General features: G+C 37.7%; 1 protein-coding gene across 1 annotated transcript in view; it reads right to left on the reverse strand.

The window, feature by feature from the left end:
- Window positions 1–8,954: 8,954 nt before the first annotated feature.
- hcn1 (hyperpolarization activated cyclic nucleotide-gated potassium channel 1) overlaps window positions 8,955–25,344 on the reverse strand; it is a 61,444-nt gene continuing 45,054 nt past the window's right edge. The window contains exons 5-8 of the mRNA XM_030769194.1: window positions 24,636–24,782; window positions 22,397–22,637; window positions 17,831–17,995; window positions 8,955–9,964 (exon numbers count right to left, since the gene is read on the reverse strand). Coding sequence (XP_030625054.1) covers window positions 8,955–9,964; window positions 17,831–17,995; window positions 22,397–22,637; window positions 24,636–24,782 — 1,563 coding nt within the window. The remainder of the gene's footprint in view (window positions 9,965–17,830; window positions 17,996–22,396; window positions 22,638–24,635; window positions 24,783–25,344) is intronic.

Consider the following 25,344-nt stretch of genomic DNA (forward strand, 5'->3'; position numbering starts at 1 on the left):
ATGTGAACAAGAGGTGCAGATAGCGTCATTCAAGATTCTTGAATGTTAAAAAAAACCCTCAAGATTGTTGGGTAATGATGAATTTATTTTACAGAGCTTATTTACTTTTCTGTAAGATTTCTTGCTGGTTTTAAAATAAATTACTTTTAAAATAAATTACTCACAGCATCACACTAACACGTCAGTAATGAGCAAATAGTTGTACTGTGTGATTTAAATTAATGCACATTTGGAAGTCACCTATTCATCTAGGGACCTCGGTAATGAGGTTTCATTCCTGTTGAAACCTATGCAAGAGCATTGTTGCCAGACAGAACACTAAGATTTTTTGAGAGCTTCATAAATCAAGAAATCATAGAAGAAATCAAGAATCTTGATAGGAAATCAATGTGCTCTTGTAGTTCTGGATCATATATTCCTGTGTCTATAGGAAATCTGTTGAGTGGAAATCAAAGGTTGAAAATGTAATAGAGAAAAATGATTGAATGAATCAGAGTAATGCTTTTCCCCCATCACACTACTTTTCTAAGCAATTAAGGCAGGTCATATGGTGTGGGCTTTATTTGGAAATGATGAAGACTGCAACAGTGCTTTGAAGACATGATTAGAAATACATTAAGAAAAAAAGAGAGAGAAACATGAGATGCCTCATTTGAAACTGGCTGAGTAACTCCATCTGGATTTCCTTCACAGTGAAATTGATTCGGTACATATTGTTTTGGACTAGTGGAAAGCTTAGAGGAAAATGGCACAGACTGAACTCAAGGACTTTCCAGGCAGCATAGTAATGAAATTCCAATAGACATTTTCTCATAGGATGAATCTATTGGGCACCATTCTGTCTATCCAGCAGAATCTGTTTTTAACATGCTAACCTTAACATAACCTCACATGAGAAGTGAATTTGTTATTGAAATACGTCACCTGCAGCTAAAGGTAGGTGGACAACTGCATTATTGCCTTATGGTAACCTTGAGTGATGGTAAGAAGAAACATTCAAACATCCCAAATTATTAGGGATTTCCGGACATGTCCTTCTCAGTTAAATTGTGAATGTATACATATTTAGCATTGCATGTATTCATATTACATTCTTTTTGTTATAAAGGGACAACACAAAGCCAAAGCGTTTTTCAGTTTTTATATGCAGTGCTCAGAGGAAAATATTTACAAAATTTAATTATATATATATATATATATATATTTCAAACAGTTATTTATATCTTTGTCTATTAATAAACTGTATTTATGCACCGGAAACTCAGAATTATCAAATGTAGATGGTTAAAAACACTGGGTAATGTTTTGGTTGGTGATTCATTTCATCACTTTATACAACGCTCTTCAGATCATTTGAATTTCTCTTTGTTGATATATACTTTATTTAAACCTATGTTGTATTTTTCTGCATGACGGGGACAGATAAAAGAGGTTTATTTTCAGTCACTTTTCATTTGGCAGAGGGATGAATCAAGTGTAGGATGGTAAAACATGTAACTCCTGTTTCATAACTAGCATCTGTCTGTCAGCTCTCAACAGAATACAGACTTTCTGTCATATACTCCATCTTCATTTGGCAAGTGCTCAAATTCCCTTCCATCTGTCACATGTCTCTTTTTGATGATGTTATCAAACTGACTCTATGTACTTCATTCAGTTTTGCATGAATGAAAGAACAAAAAAAATAAATAAAAATGAGAGATTAGTCTGCTAAAAAGTTTTGGGATAATATTACCTGGTACAATGATATAATATTTCAAATCTCAAACCTATTTACTCTGGCTTTTGGATTTACCTTTTCCCTTATCTTCTGGATTGACTGACCTGCAGTGGGACAAGGTCAAATGGATTGCATGAGAGGTAGCCCTTTTCACTGGTAAATGGAGGGTTTAAACATATACAGACAACATAAATGCTTCTGCTTCATTTGACTTGAAAATAAACAAATTAATTAAAAAAAAATAAAAAAGAATGACAAATGAAATAGAAGTGCTGTCAAGTGCTGTTACTGTTACTGGTATTGACTTGTTTATGTCTGAGGGATAATTTTGCTGCTGTATTTTATCAAGCACAAGATGTACATTTGAGGGGAAATTTTGCAGCATTTATCATAAACAGTGTACCAAACTTTACATATAGTCCATATATTTCATGTGAATGGATTTCTCAGAATCCAAAGGGTGTAAAGTGCTCTCACATTACAGATTATCTCTGTTTGAATTTCAAACTTCTTCCTGCACACCACATGGGACATGTTTAAAACAACATCTAATAACGGTCCTGCAACAAACCAACAAATCTCCCCGACTGTGTAATCCTATCCGGATGGATACATTTCCAAAGCCACTCCAACTTAGTCGCTGGGTTGTTGACATTATTAATCATTCTTGCCCAGTTCCAGGAGTAGCCCTTAGGTCCTCTCTGTAGTTTTCTGTGCATAAGATCCCTTTTGTGACCTTTACATGACCTTGACACGTGTGTCCAGTTGGTCTAGTGTCTGAATCACAGTCTCCAGCTGGTTGCCACCGCGTGCCATTACTACGGCACTCGCCACGCTGCTTTTCCCCTTTAATGGAGCTATCAGCTTTGCATTAATTCCATTAAGATGTAAGCTGATGTACGGAGAGGGGTGGGGGGGCTGGAGGCGGAGTGGGGTTGGAATAGATGTGTGAGGCCTCCGCAATGTTTTACATAGTCTGCCGCAGATTCTTTAATGAAAATATTGCCGTACAAGGGTAACGGCCACCATCATGGACTAAAACTCGCATACTAATGTCCCGTGCCGAATTTACTGTATGATCATGAACTACCTGGAAAAACAATGTGATTTACTTAGTAGAGATAAATATATTACACTGAATACTATTCAGTACAAATACAGTATAATGCTGAATATTGTGCTGAATTTTGAAATTTTGCTTTCTGATGGTGATTGCGCAGAGGGAATAGGCAGAATAAAATAACTAAATATGTCAGTCAAAAATCTTGTTAAGAGCTCGTTGCCAAGATATATATTACACATACTCAACGTTCTCCATCTTAGATGCTGAAGTGCCCCGTCAAAGGTATACAAATATAATACAAAAATAGTTATTACTCAGTTCTTATACCAGTAAGCAGACCTAATGTTGGTGGGTCTTAAAAACAACCGCGAACACCATTTTATATTCCAGATACTTAATCATGTGCTTCATTATTTTATTTTGCAATTAGATATCTCCAAAGTCTCTGAATTCTAAATAATTAAATAGTTGAATAAACGAGAAAAAAGGAACCAAAACTGTAAACACATAAACTTTAATAAATAAATACCAATTTCCTAATGCATCGTAATGGCATTCTCCTGCTGTTTTATCTCCCCACAGAGAGTCTCATTACTGACTGGATGATGATGATAACTCTCAATTTTTAAATATTCAAAAGGGTCTTATTGTCTTTTGGGTCGTGATGGTATCTATGCCAAGTGAGCCATTTACTAAACAAGGCAATCTCACCCATATACACTGAAATATTTATCTGCTGTGTATATGATTACACTATTTAATGCAGTAAGAATAGCTCATTGGAACCAGTGTTCCGATTATAATGGACACATCGTATCAGCTGACCTGTGCCACACGCTTACACAAAACTCTCAATGGTTGTCATTCAGTCATGTAATACACTGATCTTATGAATCCAGCAGAAGATCACACTTCCTTAATGGCACTTTAAAAAACAGCTCATCTTGTGCATTTCCCCACTCTTACATGTAATAGTTTTGAGTCTGTCTGTGAACACCACAGCAAAACATAAAACTTTGAAATAACGCTAACTTTAGGTGGGTTAATACTTGAAAAAGTAGGTCTTGTTACATAAGCTACCACATTTTCTGTTAACACTACACAAACAAAACCCCAGGCCTCTTTGTGTCTTGTGATGAAATCATATTCCTATCAATAAGCCCAACACCTTCAACCGGAGCTTGATGAGGGTCTGTACTGATATAGTTTTCTCAGTAAGTTCAGAGTGATGAGAAAAGCATTGTGAATATTGGCTCTCAGGGTTCAAGCAGTGGGTAAAGCGCAGTAGCCCATTGGGCTGAATAGACGGATGGAGGGATCCGTCTTAATGTATGAATACTTTATGACTGATAACTGAACCTGAAGGTAATGAATGGAAATCCCAGGCGTCCCACAGGTCCGATTTTTCATATTCCCACAGGAACTGCTGACGTTTGCCTCTTCACTCTTTTTTTTCTTTCTCTTTCCCCTCCATCTCTTGCTCTTTACTCATACTATATATGACAGGGGTCAAAAAATCCATTTCTCTGAGTGTCATGAAGGATGACATCTTCTATGCGTATGGTTGTCAGTCTGTCTGCTCATCTGCCTGCTATGTATGGAGAATAACATAGCCGAATTATTATATTTATATAAAAAGATGTAATGTTTAAACCATGCATATTGAAAAAAAAAATCAGTACGCATTACAAACCCAGACTCAGGCACAATCATAAATGACAATATTTCTTTTATTTTTTTTCTCTATATTTTAAAGGTTTATTATTTACAAACAAAATAAAAGAGAAAGTAAAATAAAATCAAAGGAATTTTTGACAAACACCGTTTGTCTGCATATAGTTGTAAGAAAGTATACATTTATCTTTCTGTGGTCTGAATCAAGTATCCAACTAATTGTTCATTTTCATCAAGCCTTGGTTTACATGAATGAGCACAATGTAACTGTAAGCAGACTTTAAGAGGAGCTTGTGGCCTGTTCTAACGTACCCCTTGTCTTGCACATATCGGTAAACACAGTAAATACACATATTTTACCTGCACTGAAGAAGCTGTAAACCAAAGTTTAGCTTTCCCTTTTTGAATCACTATTCTTTGATCTCTTCATTTTTTTCAGGAACTCAAAAACAAATATACAAATACATGTGCTGGTTTCTCGAATTCTCCCATACTGACACAGACTGCAAAAAAAAACCTAAAAAAAAAACCTAAACAAAAAACCCCCAAAACAAAAACAAAACAAAACAAAAGAACAAAACAAAACTCTTTTTTGTGGTAGCTGATTCTCCGACTAATGCCCTCCCTTGTTTGCTAACTGTAGTCATGACAGAAAGTAAAAGCACATAGACTGGGAAGCATTCCCCTCCAAAGGCAAATACAGTATCAAAAATAGCAGATACCCACAGTACTGCCGACCACCTTAACTGTATACTAGACTCTATACACTATGGCATAGCAAGTTTAAGCGCTCTTTGTTGTATTTAAAACAACTGACCTCCTTTGAAGCCCCCCAAAAGGGCAGAAGGTTTAGAAACTAGATGATACATCTTCTTATCAGCCTAAATTAAACTAAACGTACGGCAGAGTTACACCTCTGCTGTTTTTTTTTCATAATCAGAAAGTGCAATTCAAAATGAATAAAGTTTCTCCAAATGTTCAGCTTTGGCCAGTTTCATTCCACGCAACATTTATGTTCAACCAAACTTCTGTGGCTATAAACTTACAAAGGTGCTCCAAATTTCTACAAGGTCTCAGCAAAATAATCCCCAGTTCTACAGTGATTGCAATTTGTAATGTTCAAGATCTAGAGATCAAGTAATTTACATATTTGTTTGCTTGTTCATTCATTTTTGCTCAGTTTAGAATCACAGAACAAACAAACAGAACAATACAGTGACAAAGTGTTCTAAGATTCCAATCATTACTTTTGATACATTTGGCCGTCATCACTGCTATCATTCTCCTCTGGAAACACTGAACACACATTATCATATACATGTGCATGTACACAAGTGCATGTGTGCACACAGCTTACACTCATAACTGAAAACGGATGAGACATGGCTATAGTTTAGGCACAAATACTTAAGAATGTCCTTTTTCGTGAAAATTCAATGCTTCCGATGCACACAAATAACGTCTAGGCAGACAATGAACAAAAACATAAATCACACAATACATTTAAACTTCAACATTTTTAAATAGTATCTCTTTTTTTAAGTATTTGTGACAATGCATGCTTTTTATGACATGGTGGACCAACTTTGTATTGGTACAATATTGACACAGGTGTCTGTCTGCAGTTTTGTAGTCTTTCGTAAAAGTGCGTTTCTATGGGGCCTGAAGACTCTGGACTGACTAGGTCTACTGCCATTGTGTGAGTACTATGCAAAGGACCATTATGTTTGAGTGGTCCTGATGTCTTCACACAGGACTCAAAGTACCACAAACGATGCAGCAAAATGGAGTCTGTTAGTTGTTTGTTTCTCCACTTCGCCCATCTGAGACACAAGAATGATATGACAGCTCTACTGGCTGACCTCATGGACTGTGTTTGTTGATTTACCGACATATATGTTTCACACCAAAGTAACAACCTATCCATTTTATTTTGTTGGACTTTGGTGAAACATTCGTTGTAAGTAGAGGTAATCTGCCATACATCCCATTGCAGTCTAATTCAACCCATTCCACTCTACTCCAGTGATTTCAAAAGTCACGGCAGACTGGTTTTGTCAAGAGTCCCAAGGCCTAAACATGATGGAATCGAACACATACACACACACACACATGCTCACACACACAAACATACACACATACACAGGAGACACAAACCTTAATGCAAACCAGCTATTTGTTTTGCTCCTGAGATGTCTTGATTGAGAATAGCTATTCTGTTACATGATTAACACCATTATAGACACTACTCCTTCTCTTGTTTGATCCTGGAGTTAAAGGGGAATGTCTGATGATTTACAGATTAAGAAAATGCCTCTTACAATACAGTAATATCCCATGTACATCCATGTTACATCAACATCTGGGACAACATCATATCCACATCTTAGACATAGACACTTATATCAGCGCTGAAGGTAATGCATAGCAAATGTTGTGTGGTATATACCACAAGATACCACAATATGTATTTTTTTTAATCTGCTGAGAGTAAAAATTAGGTAACAGAAAAACTAAAGAATTAGCACACTTGCTAAGAGAAAAAGGAAAAGAAAAGAAAAGAAAAGAAAAGAAAAGAAAAGAAAAGAAAAGAAAAGAAAGGAAGATATGCTGGAAGCATCAGAAGAATGGAATGCTTGTGTGCTGCCTTTCATATGTAATATATATGTTGTAAACTTGCAAATTAAGTGTTTTTAGCCACAACACAGTAAAGTTCATAATTCTGATGAGAATATGAGAGAATAATAATTCTATGAGATATGTGCAATAGTGCTTTGTATTCTTAGTTGCTAAGAGGTAAAGGGAGGGGATATTGCCTTGTAAAAAAGCCAACTCAGCAAGGATATTACTGTATTGCACTGTTGAAAACCTGAAAGAAAACCAAAGATTCAAATAGTATAGTGTAAAAAGTCTGTGAAAGATGTTACCTCGGTCTTTCAGATGACTGGTCATCATTGTGTTCCTTTCAATACAGACAATGCAGATTTCATCTACTGTAATTCTGTACAGAGGTACAGAGATCTCAGAGATTTGTAACCTCTGTAATCTTCATCCCTCTTGTAAAAAATATGAAATAACCTAAAACTATATTAAAACTGAAAAAAAACATGAGATGTTCATAAACTAAAGAATGATGTACAAAACTTTTCTAAAATGTATTTTGCCCTTCATTTGCTTACTTTACCATTTTATCCTCTTACACGTGACCAGTTTTCATCAGACGATTGATGGCTATTAAAACCTGTATATGGGCATTTTCTCAGTGTTCATTAAATGCTATTCATTGCATTAAGGTTTGCTGATCTCTACTGATGTTTTGTGTTTTTGTCACTTATTACCATTGTATTATATATGCATATATTAATGATACCCAGGATCCTGATAGAAGTAAGACATTGCCATGTTTGAGAATGCACCACACATTATTTTGTAAATACTAGATCTACAAAACTATGTACAACACATATATAGTTAATCTTTATATCACAGTCTATTGCATAATGGTGATAATCTTTAGTTTATAAATATTATAAATGTACAGATATTCATTAAGCAACATTATGTAATGTCCATCTCTCGCTGAAATAATGAATAGAAAAAACAGCCACACCTATCTCTCCCACCACACATCCTCCATGTGAGAACACAAATCCAAAAAGAAGAAGTAGAAGTAGAAGAAGAAGAAGAAGAAGAAGAAGAAGAAGAAGAAGAAGAAGAAGAAGAGGAAGAGGAAAAAGAAGAAGAAGAAAAAAAAAAAACAGGTTGAACATTTTTTCTGCTGGACCCATAACACTGTCTAAATGAACCACACTGAATTACTGCTGAAGATAAAGTATTGCAGAGGAAATTCCAACATCTATTGATTTTTCTGACGTTATTGCCCAAATTCAACGCTGCTCCAAAAATTATCCCAACATTTTTTGTTTGAACTGGTATATGTTGAGTGTGCTTTTTTCCTTAACAGTTCCCAGTTCAATTGTGTGTAGATGTTCCACAGTGATTCCAAAACCTCTGAGTGCCAGGAATTCTGTTGTTGTCTCCTCTACATAAAAAAAGAAAATCAAAAATTCAAAAAGTCACTGTGAATTTTCATGTTGCATTCCATTTACAAAAACAAAACAACAGACAGAAACCCCAAATCAAAAAAAGAAAAAAAAATCTTCAGACATGATATATTTATATATATTGGAAAGGAAGACTGGTGTTTATACTAGAGTTTTTTTTTTCTTTTAATATACTGTCAATGCCAAATATTCTAGTTGGATTTGTTCGTATATGTTTGTATAATATACATTCTTAAGTTGAAGGGAAATGTGTCTAAAATATAATACAAGGGCAGTCTGTACAGGTTATCTATGAGGTTGTTTTTTTTTTCAGAACTTGGAGAAAAACAAAAATACTTGAGTCTTTTTTCCCATTTTTGAATCTCCATAAAAATGAATCAAAACATATCATTTTAAAAATATAAACAGAAGGAAAACAGATAATAAAATGGGATCATAAATTTGATGCAAAACGCATCTTGTCTTGCTCGGTCTCTGTACTGCTTAAGACTGCCGAATCTCTCCTGGAGCCTGTGGAATCCCTGTGTTGGGCAGTAGAAGGTGCCGAACGCACCGGCGGTAACGCGCCCGATGACATCTGGCGAAAGAGGTTGACCCTCTGCGGCACAGTGGAGCGGATGCTGCCCTGCAGGACGGAACCCGGGGCCTGGGCGGCCGCTGCTGCGGGACCCACCGGCGGAGGAATGGAGGTCAGAGATTCACCAGACGTTGGGTGTGGCCGGGAGCCCATGGAGGTGTCATGAGGCAGCGAGGGCTGTGAGGCAGACAGGTGGCGTATGTCCCGGCTCAGACTGCCTGACTGCAGGGCCTGCGCACTCTTATGGACCTCGCTTCTCTGAGGGGACGGCACCTGTGGCTGCGGCTGCGGCTGCTGCTGTTGTTGTTGTTGTTGTTGTTGTGTTGTCGCAGTTGAAGCTGATGTCTGTGCGGGGAGGGGCTGCTGGATGAGGGACAGTTGAGAGGCTGTGGGCGAGCCATACTGGAACGTTCGGCCAGCGAGAGGCGTCTGCACTGGGGGGCTGCACACAGCTGTGGTGTAGGAGCATGGTGACATGATAGCTCCCTGCTGCTGCAGTGGCATCTGCTGACTGGGAGAGGAGGAGCTGAGGTTGCCATGGGACACAACCTGCGTAGAGGTAGGTAGAATGCGGGCTGGGGGGGTGATGGTCGCTGAAGTGCTGTAGCTCAGGGGGGCGGGCTGCTGCTGTAATTGATTGTTGCCAAGTGGAGTGGCAAAAGGTGGTTGCGCCGGAGAATTAATGATGGAATTTCCAGACATCGGTGTGGAGTTCATCCCCGTGACTGACTGCTTCCGGTCCACCATCATCACCATCTCCCGATCCTGACGGATAATCTGCTTCAATAACTCGTTCTCCTGCGTGTTGAACACGCCGGCATTCAGATCCTTCTGGAATTTCTGGAGCAGGAGCGAATTCTTCTTCCCTGTTGAAATGCAATAGAGAGGGAGTGGACTTTATCTCAGAACATCAGAATAGTGGCAAAGGACTCCAGTAAAGGACTATGAGATGGTACTGGCTGATGTTGGGTTAAATAGTGAAGGGGAGAAGAAATGTCCAAGAAGACTTAAGCTAATGTTATACACATTTACATGCCAAAAATTCCAAGGCATTAAAATAAGTCACCAAAACACATACATATGCAATAGTACTTCAATCTGAAGCTTAATGTTAATGACATCGCAGGATATTTTTTCTTTGAAAGTTCTTCTATTAGATGTCTACTCACTGAAACCAGAACTAAATGAATATACACTTCTACCATTACAGACAACTCACAACACATAACCACAAGTCTATTTCTCACTCTAGTTTACCTTTGAACTATCTAATATGACAAAGGAAGTATAACAAAAAACATATTTCAACAGAAATCACAAAGGGAAGGGAGTCAGGTGAAACATATCACCTGCCAATTAATAGTGTCTTTAGTCCATGTCTGTCAGTTGAATTTGTTGCCCTTAATCCTCTACATTGGCAAAGCAAATCTTCGAATATATTCTTAGTAATTACTAAATAATATCAACTAACCAAGCTCAATGTCAAGGTCTGAAAGGTTATGTTAGCGTAAGACTAAGAAGGTGTTGCTACTGACGATAGTGACAGCTTCACTCCCTTAAGTGAGAGACCAAATATTCAACCTTATGTTTGATGTTCTTTGAGAATCAGTAAGACATTTCTTTGTATAGCCAGCGCCTTGTGATGTTATTGTGTTATACACCGAAACACCAAAAATGTGGCTGATAAAAAATGATTTTGTCAACTTGTCTCCCTGTGGTTTCAATCCTACTTTATAATATGGTTAATTAGGGGCTACAAATGGCATTATCAACTCAGAGGAATGCTGCTCAACGGTCACAAGAAATATTGGCTTCTTGTGAAAAGAGGATGTGACAGAGGGTTGCTGTAAATTCAGCTGTTTCTGTCTGCTGTCAAACAGGAACAGTGCCTAGGGGGGCATCACATTCAGTGACAAGCTTGGGTCAGATAAGACTCAATGTCATGAGTGGGCCTGGTTAGCAAAACTATGAACAGCGATTCAACATTAATAATTAGGAATTGATTTTCAAATGTGGTCCTGGCTTGTCGAATTGATTTAATTCCTTTGAGTACTTTTTCAGAACCTCAAGGTATCACTCATGCTTTCTCCTCTATGAATAAGGAACGTGTAGATTTATTTCAGGATCTCTTTTGGATTGCTGACCTTTTGTTCACAGTCTAGAACAGAGCTCTTTTGTCAGTGCCAGAAACTGAGTAAGGCTCTGAGGCGTTAAGGCTTAAAAGCGATTGGCCATCAATCTGGCTGCCATAGCCTTGGGTGGGATGGGGGCGGTTTTACCTTGCTGTTCTGTTTATGGTGCATGCTGTGCAACCTTCACTGTTCAAGGTGAACAGAAGAGCTAGACAGACATTGGTTTAATAGGTGTCCCTTTCTGTGTATTGTCATAGAGTTCTTATATTACTTTAGTTCCTAAATGTGTTGCAGAGAAGGTGCTCGAATAAGTAGTAAACTGTTACTATGGTTTATTGTCAGTTTTTTTAAAAGTAGAATTGTTAACACAATAGGCCAGTTAACTATTAACCAAGTAACAGTAAAACTGTGAACTAATCTGAAAACATTACACTCTTCTGCTCATGGATTCAAGGACCTATCTATCAGTCATTTAATGTTAACTTATATGCTAATTTACACTAATACAAAAAAGCCACAGCTGTGATTTTAGGACAATTACAATTTAGAATGACATAGCTGTGCAAACTATTAGGGACTGGTTAATTTGTTTAGTAACTACCAAGGCAACATCAGAAAAATCAGACAACAAAGAGCTGGCACACTGTGGTCCTCAAGAAAATATGTTCATCCAAATTTCAGTGTAAAACAATTCGCTGGTTAGTGTCAAAAATACTTAGCCAGTCAGGCTGAAGTTTCTATGTACATTGTATGTGAATGTAGACCTTGTTCAAAATCAGTCTCCAAACTATATCATAAAGCACAATACTTATGATGATACAGTAACTGTTTTTCACTACGAGAGTTCCCATCACCACATATATAGAAGTGGAGCAGAGCTGGACACTCAGTCAAACAATGAGACATTCAGTATTGCTGTTTGTACTCTAGCTGACAGCTTTACCATATTTGCTGTTTGCCTATAGAACAAAAGCAATTTCTGCACTGAATATTTTGTAATGATAAGTTTATTACCTTTTTAAAAGTGGTATAGCTGACATTATTTGAAATATGAGAAAGATTACTGGTCACTTTCTTTCTTTGAGTAGATGCTGATACTATTTAATGGAACTCATATTTTGGGGTTATTCAAGAGGACTGTGGCATAAAATTCACAAAAGTAAAATATGAGCTCCACTTGACAGCAAGCACCACTTTTTGAAAAAAGAAATAAAATTATTTCAGACTAAGGCAAACATCTGAAAGGCTGTGAGTGGCTGCAACATGGTATTTTTAAATAAATTTTAAAAAAGGTTTTGAGTCTTTTAGTCAGACATGGCTGCATTATTCATTTCAGGCTGCAGCTCAGTTTAGATTGTTTGAAGCATAATCTATACACTCTTTAAAATCAGATGATTCAAATGCTCAGAAATAACATTCAGAGCAATATTGTCGGCCTGTCATTTTAAATCTGCACAACGTAAAGTCAGGATGACTCAGCTGTTTCCAAATAAAGGAAGTCCACAGATAAGTTTGTTATTCAGTGTTGTCAATAATGTAAATATGGCATTCCACTCATGCTTAAAATATCTTCTATTTAAGTAGATCACAGGAAAATAGATTCTAAGAATCAATAAACCACAAGAGTAAGTTCACTATCAAGCCAACCACTATGTCTTACAGTAGAAAAATGTGTAAGTGTGTTGACAGATTGGGCTCTTGGGATTCATTGTGACAGAAAAGTCTTATTCAGTGGGACAGTACGTGATGTTAGCAGACTCACAAAAAGGACAGCGTGGCTCCCTTGAGAACTCCTGAATGCTAGAACAAGCCCTTGCATATCCAAACACATCAGCACCATCGACAGGCACGAGCAATAAACACAACTTTCCAGCTCGGCGATGTCCTTGCCACGCAAGGTGTACGTTTTGACAGATCTCTCAAGTAGGACTGATCATACCCTTTTTTCGATGTGGTGTTGGGTGTATTCTAAAAGGATCAGCTTGTCACTCATAACTTTCAGTATTGAACATTTACAATGTGTATTTTGCTGTGGTCTGAGCTGTAGCACAGGGCAAAAACAATACAGTTAGAATGAACAAGAGGCTATTGTCTATTGCTAGGGCACAAAGCCTACATGTTGTATCTACAGACTTACATGACATCTGAAAAGATGGTTGGAAGATAGTTGTATTCTGTGAACGAGGAGTCCAACACAAACGAGTTATTGACATGGGTGATGGGTTTAGGGACAGCAGGAAGGGGTAGAAAGGAATGGACTTGTAACTTGTAACAGTCCAATCCAGTATCTACCATGTTCTGCAGGACATTTTCAATCATTGGACAAATTGAGAAACAAATTGAAATTTTCATTTACATGGGAGAGCAAATGTATTTGGAATCTGTAAAAAAAAATAACAAAAAGATGCCACCTTTGAGGTTAGATTGGAGAAAGATAAAAAACAAAGTAAAAAAAAAAAAAAAATTTAGCAATTTGACATCGATTTTAGACCCGTTATGTATTTATTCATTTATTTGACACTGGAGACATATAGACAAAAGTTCTAATGGCATATCCTGATGTTAAGGTGTGAGCATAGTTTTGAGCATTTTCCCACAAAAAAAGAAAATGAACATTCTGAACATTCTTTGCTTTCACAGCAACCCGGACTGAACACAGAAATTTGAGGCAGCAATTTGAATCTTCCTATATAACATATCTTCTACTACTTGCATACTATACCTTTCAAATGATAACTGACTATCTGGCTGTCAATTTGGTGTGATATTGAATGACCAAAGAGATCATTAGTGCTATTTTCTTCCTCAGCCTAATTTTATAAATGACCAGTTTTTTCTCAAGAACATTTTTTTCTCAAGATTGCAAATATTAATGACCAATATATTGCAGCGCTTACTGTGATAATGCAATGCATGTGAAACTACAGCATTCTGCATGGTACCTCTGTGTTTAATTGTAGCATAATGATAGCAACCCCATGAAGAGTGTTATCCAGTGATCTGTCTTTGCGACAAACTGAGATGGAAAAAAGTAGAATATCATAAGCTAAGAGACTGTCACTTAAATCAGTTAGTGAATTAAAAGAGGAAGCTCAGTCGGGGTGTGAGCACGTGTGAGGTGTGATGAACCCCACCATTGACCACAAGCCCCTATTCTGGTGGCAGACATGATTCTTTTACTCTCTCTCAAAACTGACCAAAATATTCCTGCCCAATTCTGCTTTAGAGAGCCATGAAGATATTCCTCACTTTACTTTTCTAAAGGTATTGGTCAGTATCATAAGGTTTGTGAGTTGTTTTATCCTTAAAAATGCAATAGAGGATTTCTAAAACTCATATTGTTACTAGCTGAGCGGACACAGTTGAATAGAATCCCCAATCTTTTCAGTGGGCAATCTATAATGATAGCTATAAAAGACATCTCTGGGTTTATGCTTACATAGACTGACAACCAGCAGACAAAAGCATGATACAGTTCGGAAGTCAAGAGACCAGAGAATTATCAACACTAATGGACATTAAACTGTGTACTAAATAGAGAACATCAAGCAGTATAATTGCTGTGTTTTACAACTTGTTGTTAACTAAGACCTTGCATTTTAGGAGTGAATGCATGGCAGGCATGCACCTATAATGTAAGTTTATTTATTTATTTATTTACTTACTTTTACCAAAAAAAGAAGGGTAGAAAGCAAAAATCTCTGTTGCCTTGTTTTATGATGGAATTCTAAATCAAATAAAAATGTTTTTACTTTACATGACAACAGATCAACATCACATTTAAAAGTAAATTTACTGCTGAATAAGCCCATTCTGTGCTAGGGTGTAGGTCGGCTGTCTTGTGGGAAGTCTGGGATCAAGAGGAAGAATTTACCTGGTGTTTAATGGACGCCCAGGATACTCTTGAAAACGAGATGTGCTCATCTCAAGAGGAACTCCTGGTCAAATAATTTTTAGATAAAGATAGATACATCATATTGTCAAACATGTCATTCTGATAAATGCATAGTTCTTTTTTGTTCTTTTTGGGTTTCAAAGAACGAGACAAGCATTAAACCAAATGCAGTCCATAGACAGTACATCGAGCACCAATCATGACAGAGTTGATATTTTCCCATGTATGAGACAAAACCCCTTTGGTCTGGGATTTGGGATTGATTGGACCAATTCGGTTCATTTATGATTAGAGCTATAACTGGGCTATGGGTAATGGTTACTCCAAAAGCCAATTAGAATGGTAAGAGAAATGTTAAATATTTGGTGAGTATTTTAGCCAGCAGAATGACATACTGTATCCACTTATGGATTTTTTTTTTTATCTAGTTGGTCTAATTAGACCAAGACTGGTGTGGTATTGTTTGTTTGCAACTTGCTAGTCACAATCATATTGCATCAGTTTGATGGATGCAAAGCAATTCAATATCAAGATGTCCTAATATGGCAAACAAACATACAAAAAAGGAACTAATAAAAACCAAACAATAAAAAAAATCTATAGATATTTGGGGGGGGGGGGGGGGGGGGTGTTACAACCAAAGATTAAGCGCTTTCATTGACAAAATGTTACATGTCACTCCTCCAAATACTTGTTCATCAGTGTTTGATAACATTGTTTAGCAAATAAAGAGTTCTTGCTCTACGTGTCTAAGCATCAGATCTTCATCTATGAGGTTGTAAACTGCTATGTTAGTAACTGAATCAATTGCTCTTTAGATGCAGATCACAAGAATGCTGAATGGCATTTCCTTATATCCATGGCTTTTCAATGTTTTTCAGATATCTCTACCTTTTGCTATGACAAAATGTAAGTCATGCATTGCTTACTGGCTGTAGTGTGATGTGAAACATGTAAGTCAGGGGGGTTTTCTGTTTTGTTTTTGTTTTTTGTTTTTTGCTTACGGTTCTTAATATTTACATGTTAAAATCCTCTAAATTGTTTGATGATGCAAAACATCAGTTGATGTTCTGTGAATGTTCAGAATGCATTCATGCTCACATTTGAATTGTGATAAATTCAAATATATGATATGTCATTTATCTCATAGTTTCAACCAATGTTTAGATGAGGTCTGGAGAACTACTATATATTCAAGTTATATCCTATCAAATTTTACAAGTTTCATCATTTTTATCATTTTTGGCCAGCATCCCCATAGTTATTATATAGCTTAAAGGTTTATTTAAATACGATTTTTCAGTGGGCTAAAGGGGTCAATATCCTGTTTTGAGTTGACAGTTAAAAGAACATGTAGTTTCAGACATCATTGCTGAGAATTACTATACGTGTGTTCAGCATGGGTACCTGACATGTGGAGATGTGATTAAAAGGTTATAAATAAAGGGCATAAATCATACGTTTTCCCAAATAAAGTACAATTAGTAAGAAAAATTGTGCTTGTCCTATCACCCCTCCTGCACCCCATTCAAATAAGTCTACAAATAAATATGTGCATAGATATGAATATAAATCTATAGAACTCGAACATTTTCTGACATATCTTAATAATTTGGCTGTACTTTATTTGGAAAGAGTTGAGGATAATTTTATAAATGGTATGTAAAAATTGTATAACTGGTGAAAAGAACATTTGAGCTGGAGTTTTGTATGAACTGGTGATTCCATGCTGAATTATGAGTGTTTGTATATGAGCAAGAAGAGCTACCAAAACATGCCTAAAATCTTTTCAATACAAATCAACAACAGAGCAAGTTATATACTGTATCTAACATTACTCAAGGAATAGCTGTAAGTACCTTTATTCAAAACCAGAAAGTTTAAAGCAAAACCTATTAAAAAGTAAATAGGCGTATCAAGGAAAAAGTATTTCCCCAGAAAAACAGAAATCAAGCACAGTGCTGAGTAACATAGAAAAAGAGAGCGAAAGATAGAGAAAAAAGAGGCCAAATGTGCAATTGATAAAACAGATAACAACAATAAAAAAAATTGAAATCAGGAAAAAGAGATATTAAAGTAATTCTTTATAACACATCAAAGAAAAAACCTGGCCTAAACAAAGAGTCAAGTACTTTGTTCATGCCCTGACTCTAAGGGCTCCTGACTCTACACTTCAGCTGGGGCCACGGTTTATGGGCCTCACTGAAAATGGGCATAGTTAGGGGCGGGGTTAGGGGTGGGGTGCTGCTCATACCCAGGTGTGCTGGCGAATGGAATGGAGGCTCATGCAGATGAAAATTTAACCTCCATTCACTCGCTCTTAGTCAGTCTAGTCGGGGTTGTCACCAAATCAAAACAAGCAGGAGACCTGAACCCCCACAGGACTGCCACATGCACTGCCTTACTTAACGCCCAGTCAGTTTAGAACGAGCAATCGCATTCATTTAGAGGTTCTTTTTCAACTAAAAAAACCTTATGTAATATGGCTCAACAGAGAGGACATAAGTTAGAGAGAGACAGATAGGTAAAGATAGATAAGATGAATAGATAGACAGACAGACAAAACAGAAAGAGAGGTAGCATGCATGCAGATCATGCAGCTCAGTGGCAGACAAGTGCAGTGAAGAAAGACAAAACAAAGCGAACACAGAGCACAGGCATGGCACTAGTCCAGGAGAGAGCAAGTGAGGTAGATTAAGCCTTACCAATGCGATCCAAACGGTCAATTGCCACAGTCTCGAAAGCTCGTCGCATCATTGGGTACTCCTCCAGCACCTCATTGAAGTGGTCAACGGACAGAGAAAAAAGCCGACAGTACGTGTCAGCCCGGACACTAGCCGTGCGTCTCCCTTTCGTCAACAGACAGATCTCTACAAAATACAAGAAAAAGAATGAGTAATGAGTAATTGCCATGGTAACAGAGATAGGCAAGAGCTTGTGACCTAAAACATGGGATAGATTAGCATATAAATGGTGCATAATAAAGATGGAATGCATGAAAAACATTATTGTACATGTAAATAATGGGATAGCATCATGCGACAATCTGTGAGCTGTCTACTCTGCTACTGAAGACCCATTTGTTACGCCGTCTCACAGCTAATGACTCTGAAAACCAATAGCTACATCTTCTGCTAGCCTTGATACTGCAGTATAGAATAATAATCTTCCCCACTGCTTTTTGTCTACTTCAGAGAGCATATATTTACAACATAATAAAGTAATTTACATTTGTAAGTTCATAAATAGTAGCATTTATAGACAAAACTTTTGAGCAGGTCATACTGACAGAACACCATGTCTAGCTGGTACTGCTATATTTTGGGCTGAAATACCCAATTATACATTAACCTGACACTGCATGCTTGCTTAGATAAAATATATATGTTTTAGCCAGTGTGTCTTGGGGATATTATCCTGCTGTTCTGGGTTGCTTGTCTGTCCAGGCGTGTTAGCCTCTGAGATCAGGGATACGGCCTCACTTCCATTAAAATATAGTTTCTGAGGCATCTCACACAAACTATTTTTTTCTTTCCCCAGGCACATGCTCAGGTGCATAATAAAATACCAATTCTGTGTCAACCCTGTTACTCAGGATAGAATTGGACTTGGGCGACTTCGCCACACAACCCACCAGGCAGCAACAACAACTAAGCAGCAGCACCATTGTCAAAGCGTATCATGTAATTTAGTGCTTGATTTGAGAACAGAAAGTCCATTCACATAAAGTTAAAGGTGTAGTTTGGCCAAATCATCATTGAATCGTTACACAGACATCAAGCGAGTTTGCCTGTTTGCACAGAGAGAGCGAGCAGACTGCACAAATCTGACAAAGACGTGAAGAGCTGTAGGTTGTTTTTGTCAGATATCTGGGCATCTAGTGCTGCTTTACTCTCAGCTCCTGTTCACTCCATTCATCTCTCCTAAGGTGTAGTTGTTACATTTAAAAGAATGATGGGGGACATGAACCTAAGGCAAATGTTTTACTATTGTCACAGTGTCTCTCTCAGACTCAATACGACAACCCTTAAACAAACTGTTTCATCATTTCTGAGCCGAGAATGTTCAACACAATAGTACAACGTCATCATTTCCTTTTGTGAATGAGCAAAATGCCTATGATGGTATTTATGGATATATATGCGTGTGTGAGTGTGTGTGTGTGTGTGTGTGTGCGTGCACGTGGATGCGCACGCACGTGTGTGTGTGTGTATGTGCGAGCACATAATAGTATTGTGTACCTGACTTGAGAGAACCTCATGTTTTTTTCTCACATATTCAGACATAAAATCCTTGACATTCGTGGTGGGCACAGAGTCTGCTGTGAAAAGTGGCACTGTTTTGCCTGGGGACATGCTAACATCACTCTCCAGCAGTGAGTGTGAACAAGGTGCTAGCGTGTTTTACTGGATCTGGTTCCTCACCAATGCCATATTTCCTGGCAAACAAAGACTCTGTGTGGTGTCGTGTCGTGTCACATGATAGGTAAGGTCCATAAATGTTCTCAGCACAAACCAGTCAGATTGGATTATAAGCATCAAATTTCTATGCGATGTACCATCCCCAAAAGAGAAAGAGAGAGAGATGGAGAGAGAGAGAGAGAGAGAGAGAGAGAGAAAGAGGGAGAGAAAAAGAGAGGGAGAGAGAGAGAGAGAGAGAGAGAGAAAGAATCATGATATGATGAAACACCAAGAAAGCTAGGAGTCACTGTATAACTTGGTGTTCTAAATTATGGTGTATCATCCAAACAACCTGAAAGTGTACCTGAGTGAGTGGATGAAAGAATGAGTGAGCATGGGTTTCTTATACCCTCACCCTTGACTGGACAATCAAGCTCCTCCCCCTCCAGAATGTTGTGTGGTGGGAAGATTGACTTTGGCACCTCACTGATCTGTGTGCATGTGAGAACTTCTTGTTATGTGATGTGACATGTGTTTGTCACATGTCACAACACCTCCCTGAAGTATACTTTGTGTAATTTGCCGTGAGTTCATATGTGCTATGCTCCTCAGCCTGACCGCTCCTAACCTCACAGTGAGTCATCACTGGCGTGTCACACAGCAAGGCTCTTCAACAGCTCAACAGTTGCTTATTTGACACAACTTTGTTTACCTGCCGAATATTTTTGGAATCCATACACCATGAGCACTTCATATCAGTGATTGGTTTCAACACTTCATGAGCTAATCTTAGACAACTGACACCTTTGAAATCTGGATTGGCGTGTTAAAAAGAAAAGAAAAGAAAAGAAAAGAAAAGAAAAGAAAAGAAAAGATCTTCAATACATTTTAGTCTAGAAAAAAAGTATCCAAGAATCAAGCATATTCTGATATTGTTACTGAGAGATTAGCTTGTCTGAGTATATACAGTTTTTGAACTCAGGCCTCAATGTGTGGGTGCGTGTCTGTGTGAGTATGTGTTGTGTGTGAGTCTAATATTGTCTAACTGTGTATTCTCTGCGGATACAGGGTTCAGTGTTTATGTCCATGCATCGGTTTATCATTGTGTATTAGGCTGTAGGACAGGGATCAGTATGTGTGTGTGTGTGTGTGTGTGTGTGTGTGAACTCAAAGTATGTCGTTAGTATGAGTAAGAGCTTAGCAGTGCAGTGAGAAGAAAGAGTTCATTTTCTGACATAGCCAGCTGCATGCACACTGAGGCCACTAACATTGTGCTAACCCTATGCTAATGCTACGCAAACGCTTGAGGTAAAAATACCACTCGGCAGATGGGCAGTGCACTGGAGCAGGTGGCTGGCACTATAACGCAACTTAGCACAGAACAACCCTTGTTTTGGTTTGAGGCACACAGATTTTGTTCTTTTTAAATACTTATTTTCCCCATCCGTTCTGGCTTACATGATGAAAAGAAAAGAAAAGGAGAGGAAAACAAAACCAAAAAAAAAAAAAGCTTGTGTGACATAAAACACAAAGCATGTTTAATTATGTAGTAGCACAGATCTACAGTACTGACTGTCCTTGGTTCATAACTGTTCTCAGAACCTCTGTTTGTGTGGATGATCCGGTGTGAATTTGATGAGTGGGAGCTTTTTGGTGAGTGTTTCTTTCAAGGACAGAACTGATGGTCAGTCAATAGTGAAAGCCAACGAACCGCATCCACTAAAACTGAGTCTTTGATTTCATTAAGCCTGATTCTAAAGCTGAAATTTAAAAAATAGCAGAGAAACAAAAAATGTAATACAACAACTGAGTGGAGGGGATTTTACCATGTGTATTGAGAGTTTATCAATTATAAATAAAAGGCGATCAGGTCTTTCTGTGCTCATCATCTTTGCGAAAACAGGTGATCACTGCAGAAGTTTCTAACATCATATTTCTGTATGTGCCATTTTGAAGAAGGAAGAAAAAATTGTGAATGGAATGTTTTTAGGGTTATTGTCATTTACACAGCTTTAATTTCTGGCTTCCTAAGAGTTCTTTGCTCCTCTATGATCAGCTATGGTCTGTTGGAAGAAAATCAGGCATGCAATCACTCTTTATTTTAAGAACCCTTAGATAAGTTTTCAAGGAGGAGGGAACTGAGACCAAATAAAACATTTATGCCTAGTTGAAATAGCATGCTGCAAAAACAGAAAATGTTAGGTCAAGGGATAGGGGAAAAGAGAATGAGAGAGAAAAGGGTAGATCAAGACAGAATGAGCAAGACACATAATGAGAGACACAGAGAGAGAAAAAAAGAAAGAAATAGAGAGAGAGACAAAGAGAGAGCGAGAATTAGGTAGGGTAAACAAGTTCATTCTAAATGGATAGACGTCTGAATATTTGATGATAAGCCTTGCTTGCTCAAGAATGGAATTATTCCCTCAATTACGCAAAGGGATCGGTGATTCAGTGCCAGGCTCAGAAATGCAACCTCTCTCTGCCCTATGAGAGCCTTTCTCTTCATCCTGGCGCTGACCTCTCTGACTTAGCAGATGAGCATTATGTAAGAGCACAAAATAAATCACATCCAGAACAGGAAAGTGTTTAACAAGAAAACCCAAGCTAACCCAGAAATTACCCCAAAACACAACAGAACATAATAAAATGAGAGCCACGATGCTATACAGGCAACAATGCAACACATTTCAATTTATATATAATTTATAGGCAATAAAGAACAGTTGTTTGAAGTTTTATACATGTGTCACCTTTATAAACAAGTTACAAGAAAATTCATTGAATAAAGATGGAAAACACCACATTTGAAGGCACTCAGACATCTGAGTGATGTTTGATACTGCAATGCTAAAAAACAAAAATATGACTCACCTCCAAAATAGGAGCCATCAGTGAGTTTTAGCTCCTTGTTGTGTTTGGTGATGACGCTAGCGACGCCATGCTGAATGAAGTACATCTTTTTACCCACGGTGCCCTCACGGATGATGTAATCGTTGGGCTGGAATACTTCAAATTTCAATTTGCTCAGCATACCCGTCACAAAATTGGGATCAGCATTGGCAAACAGAGGCATGGTTGCAACCAGCTTACGGCAGTTAAAATTAACAATTTCCTGTAGAGGAATAAGCAAAATAAATAAATTAAAATTTGAAATGTAGAAAAGTCAACTGACTGATTCATTCAGTAATCTATCATTTTATTTACATATTCATTTATGTTAAAAAAAAAAAAAAAAAAAACATGTTTAGTTTCCCATTGTAGTTTTCATAGTTTTCAATTTTTCAATTTTTTTTTTAAGAAAATAGCATGAATACTAGGCTGCCAGCTTAATGCCACTTCAAAGTTATGAGTATGTCTGATATTGCCCCCGTATACTCATGCTCTCCAAGGTTTCCTAGATGATCATAATTAGGTCTCAGTATATGCCTTTACTAATTTAGCATATCATGGCCTCTAAAGCTATCTGCATGGTGATAGAATTAATTAGAATTCCTGTTTCAGAACAGCTGACATGTAAACAAATGGCTAGTTGGTATGGTTCTGCATTTCCATCTGGAAACCAAGAAAGAATGTTCACATAGCGGCACTTCTGTTCCTGTTTCTGTTGCTTTTTCCAAGGCAACACTGAACTCATTCTGAATTTTAAGTTTGTGGGTTTACTGCATGGAGATCCAATCTCCTCCTGATACAACGTTTCATTCACAGAGTCCTCGACGGTAGCGGCAGCCAAAAGCAGGGGCTCCGACCCCAATCACGCACCAAGAATAATGACTTAGATACTAACATCCTGCCTAGAACTCCACTAGGGAAACAATCTGAAGACTCTATCTATTTAAAGGAGGTCCGCCACACGGCACTTAAGGTAAAAATAGCAGCAGTGATGACCAGCTGCAAAAAATGGAAGAAAGGGAAAAAAAAAAAAAAAAAAACATGGAGCAAAAAGGTGTTGCTAAGACAAAGCGGGGTCTGTTCTCTCACCTTTGCTGCGTCATCACTGTGCTCATTCTGTCCAGGTTCATGCTCATTATGTTGGATGTTCTTGGCTGTAGTGCTCTAAGTCATACTGACATTGAATGTCTCTACAGTATACTTTACTGAGTCTCTCTTTTTGCAAAATGGAGCTGTTCTATACAGTGGACCATCTGATAAAAATCTGTCCTAACTTAATAACAATGGGCAGATGGTACATTGTTATGGCGACTGCTGCAAACACCACCTTATGTCAACTTTACTAACAGCTCACCTTCACGTACAGTTACGTTAGCCTTAACCGTTTGTGGTTTGTTATGTCTGCGTAATTAGGTGGTAATGTGACTATGCTATTAAGTATCACCATGGTGTGATTTAGCTCTCTTTCCATCTTGTGATACCACAACCAAGATTCTGAAATAAATACACACTTCATTGTATTTTGTGTTTTCCTCATGCTGATATTGAACATTGCACCACAGCTGGAGCAGTCTGAAACTCTGGCTCTGACATAAAGACTGAGTTACTTTTTAGAATATTTGGCATGCTTTTTTTTCTTCTGTGAAGCACCAGTATTTTGTTTATTGCAGCCAAACAGCGGTACCTGATGGCCATGTGAGTGAACTGTTTTCTTTGGCTAACTACTTTTCAGAACATAGTTCTGTCTCTAATTTCATTTAGGCATTATTTCATTTTATAACTGTTTAGAGAGTCTGTTTAGAAGTTATTTCAGCGTTCAGGGAAATATCTTTCAATATTTTGAATAATATCCCTTGAGATAAAATGACTCCAAACCGCATTACTAATAAATTTGAGTAGTCTGGCCTTTGAGCATGATAACGACATAATAGAAATAACATTGCAGAAGTGAATTTATTAAGCTCAAAACCTTATGACAAACCACCAGCAAAGTCATTTCCTGGCTTACATTTAGCATGACTATCTATGGGTATCACATTTAAAATAGTTAATCTAATATGAAATGTCAATAGGCTGACGCAGTGTTAATGATCTTTATTGTGTTGTTGATATTGATGTACTCATTTGACCGCAGTCAATTAGACAGAGACTTTGGGCAGTAAATAAATGACTGTTCATGGTATTTAATGCCGTGTAGCCCTGACACTCCTCTGTCTCTCACCTCTTTCAGTGGATCGTTGAGTTCGTTCAGGATATTGTCCTCGTCGAAGATCTTGCCTTGATAGCGATGTTCATAGTAATCATGAATCTTCTGCCTCATGTCTGCAGGAAGCTTGTGAAAGGACATGTACTGCTCCACTTGTTTATACTGGAGGGAAAGGCAGATAAATAGAGATAGGGGGGGGGGAGTGAGGGGGGGGGGCGAGAGAGAGAGAGTTTTAAATGGTTTCTGAGAGGAATATACCTGTCCAGTGTAAGATCTGGCAAATGAAACATTGTAGATTCTCTCATGCTTTTTTTACACAGACACACACACACACACACACACACACAATGCATTTATATGAGAGGGCTTTCAGAAGTGCAAGCCCAGGGACACAGATGCAAAGATTCTTGCACGACACATAATCCATTCCCTACCTCACGTGGCAATATTTTCTCAAATAATTACTGTAAGCATTTTTTGCATGATGAAACACGGGTCTTGTGTATTTAATCAAAACTGCAGAATTCCAATTAAGGTGACCACATTGCTCGTCTTAAATGCCTTTTTGAAATGAGGTGTGACAAAAAGTAACTAATGGCTCTTGAAAAAGCAATAAAACTTGAAATTTCATTATGAAAATAAAACAAAAGAGAAACTAAAATAGAAATAAAATGAATAAATACTTTGATATGCCACAGCACTTGCCAAATCGACGGTGTCAGAT

The sequence above is a fragment of the Chanos chanos genome, chromosome 3, assembly GCF_902362185.1.
Source record: "Chanos chanos chromosome 3, fChaCha1.1, whole genome shotgun sequence".
NCBI lineage: Eukaryota > Metazoa > Chordata > Actinopteri > Gonorynchiformes > Chanidae > Chanos > Chanos chanos.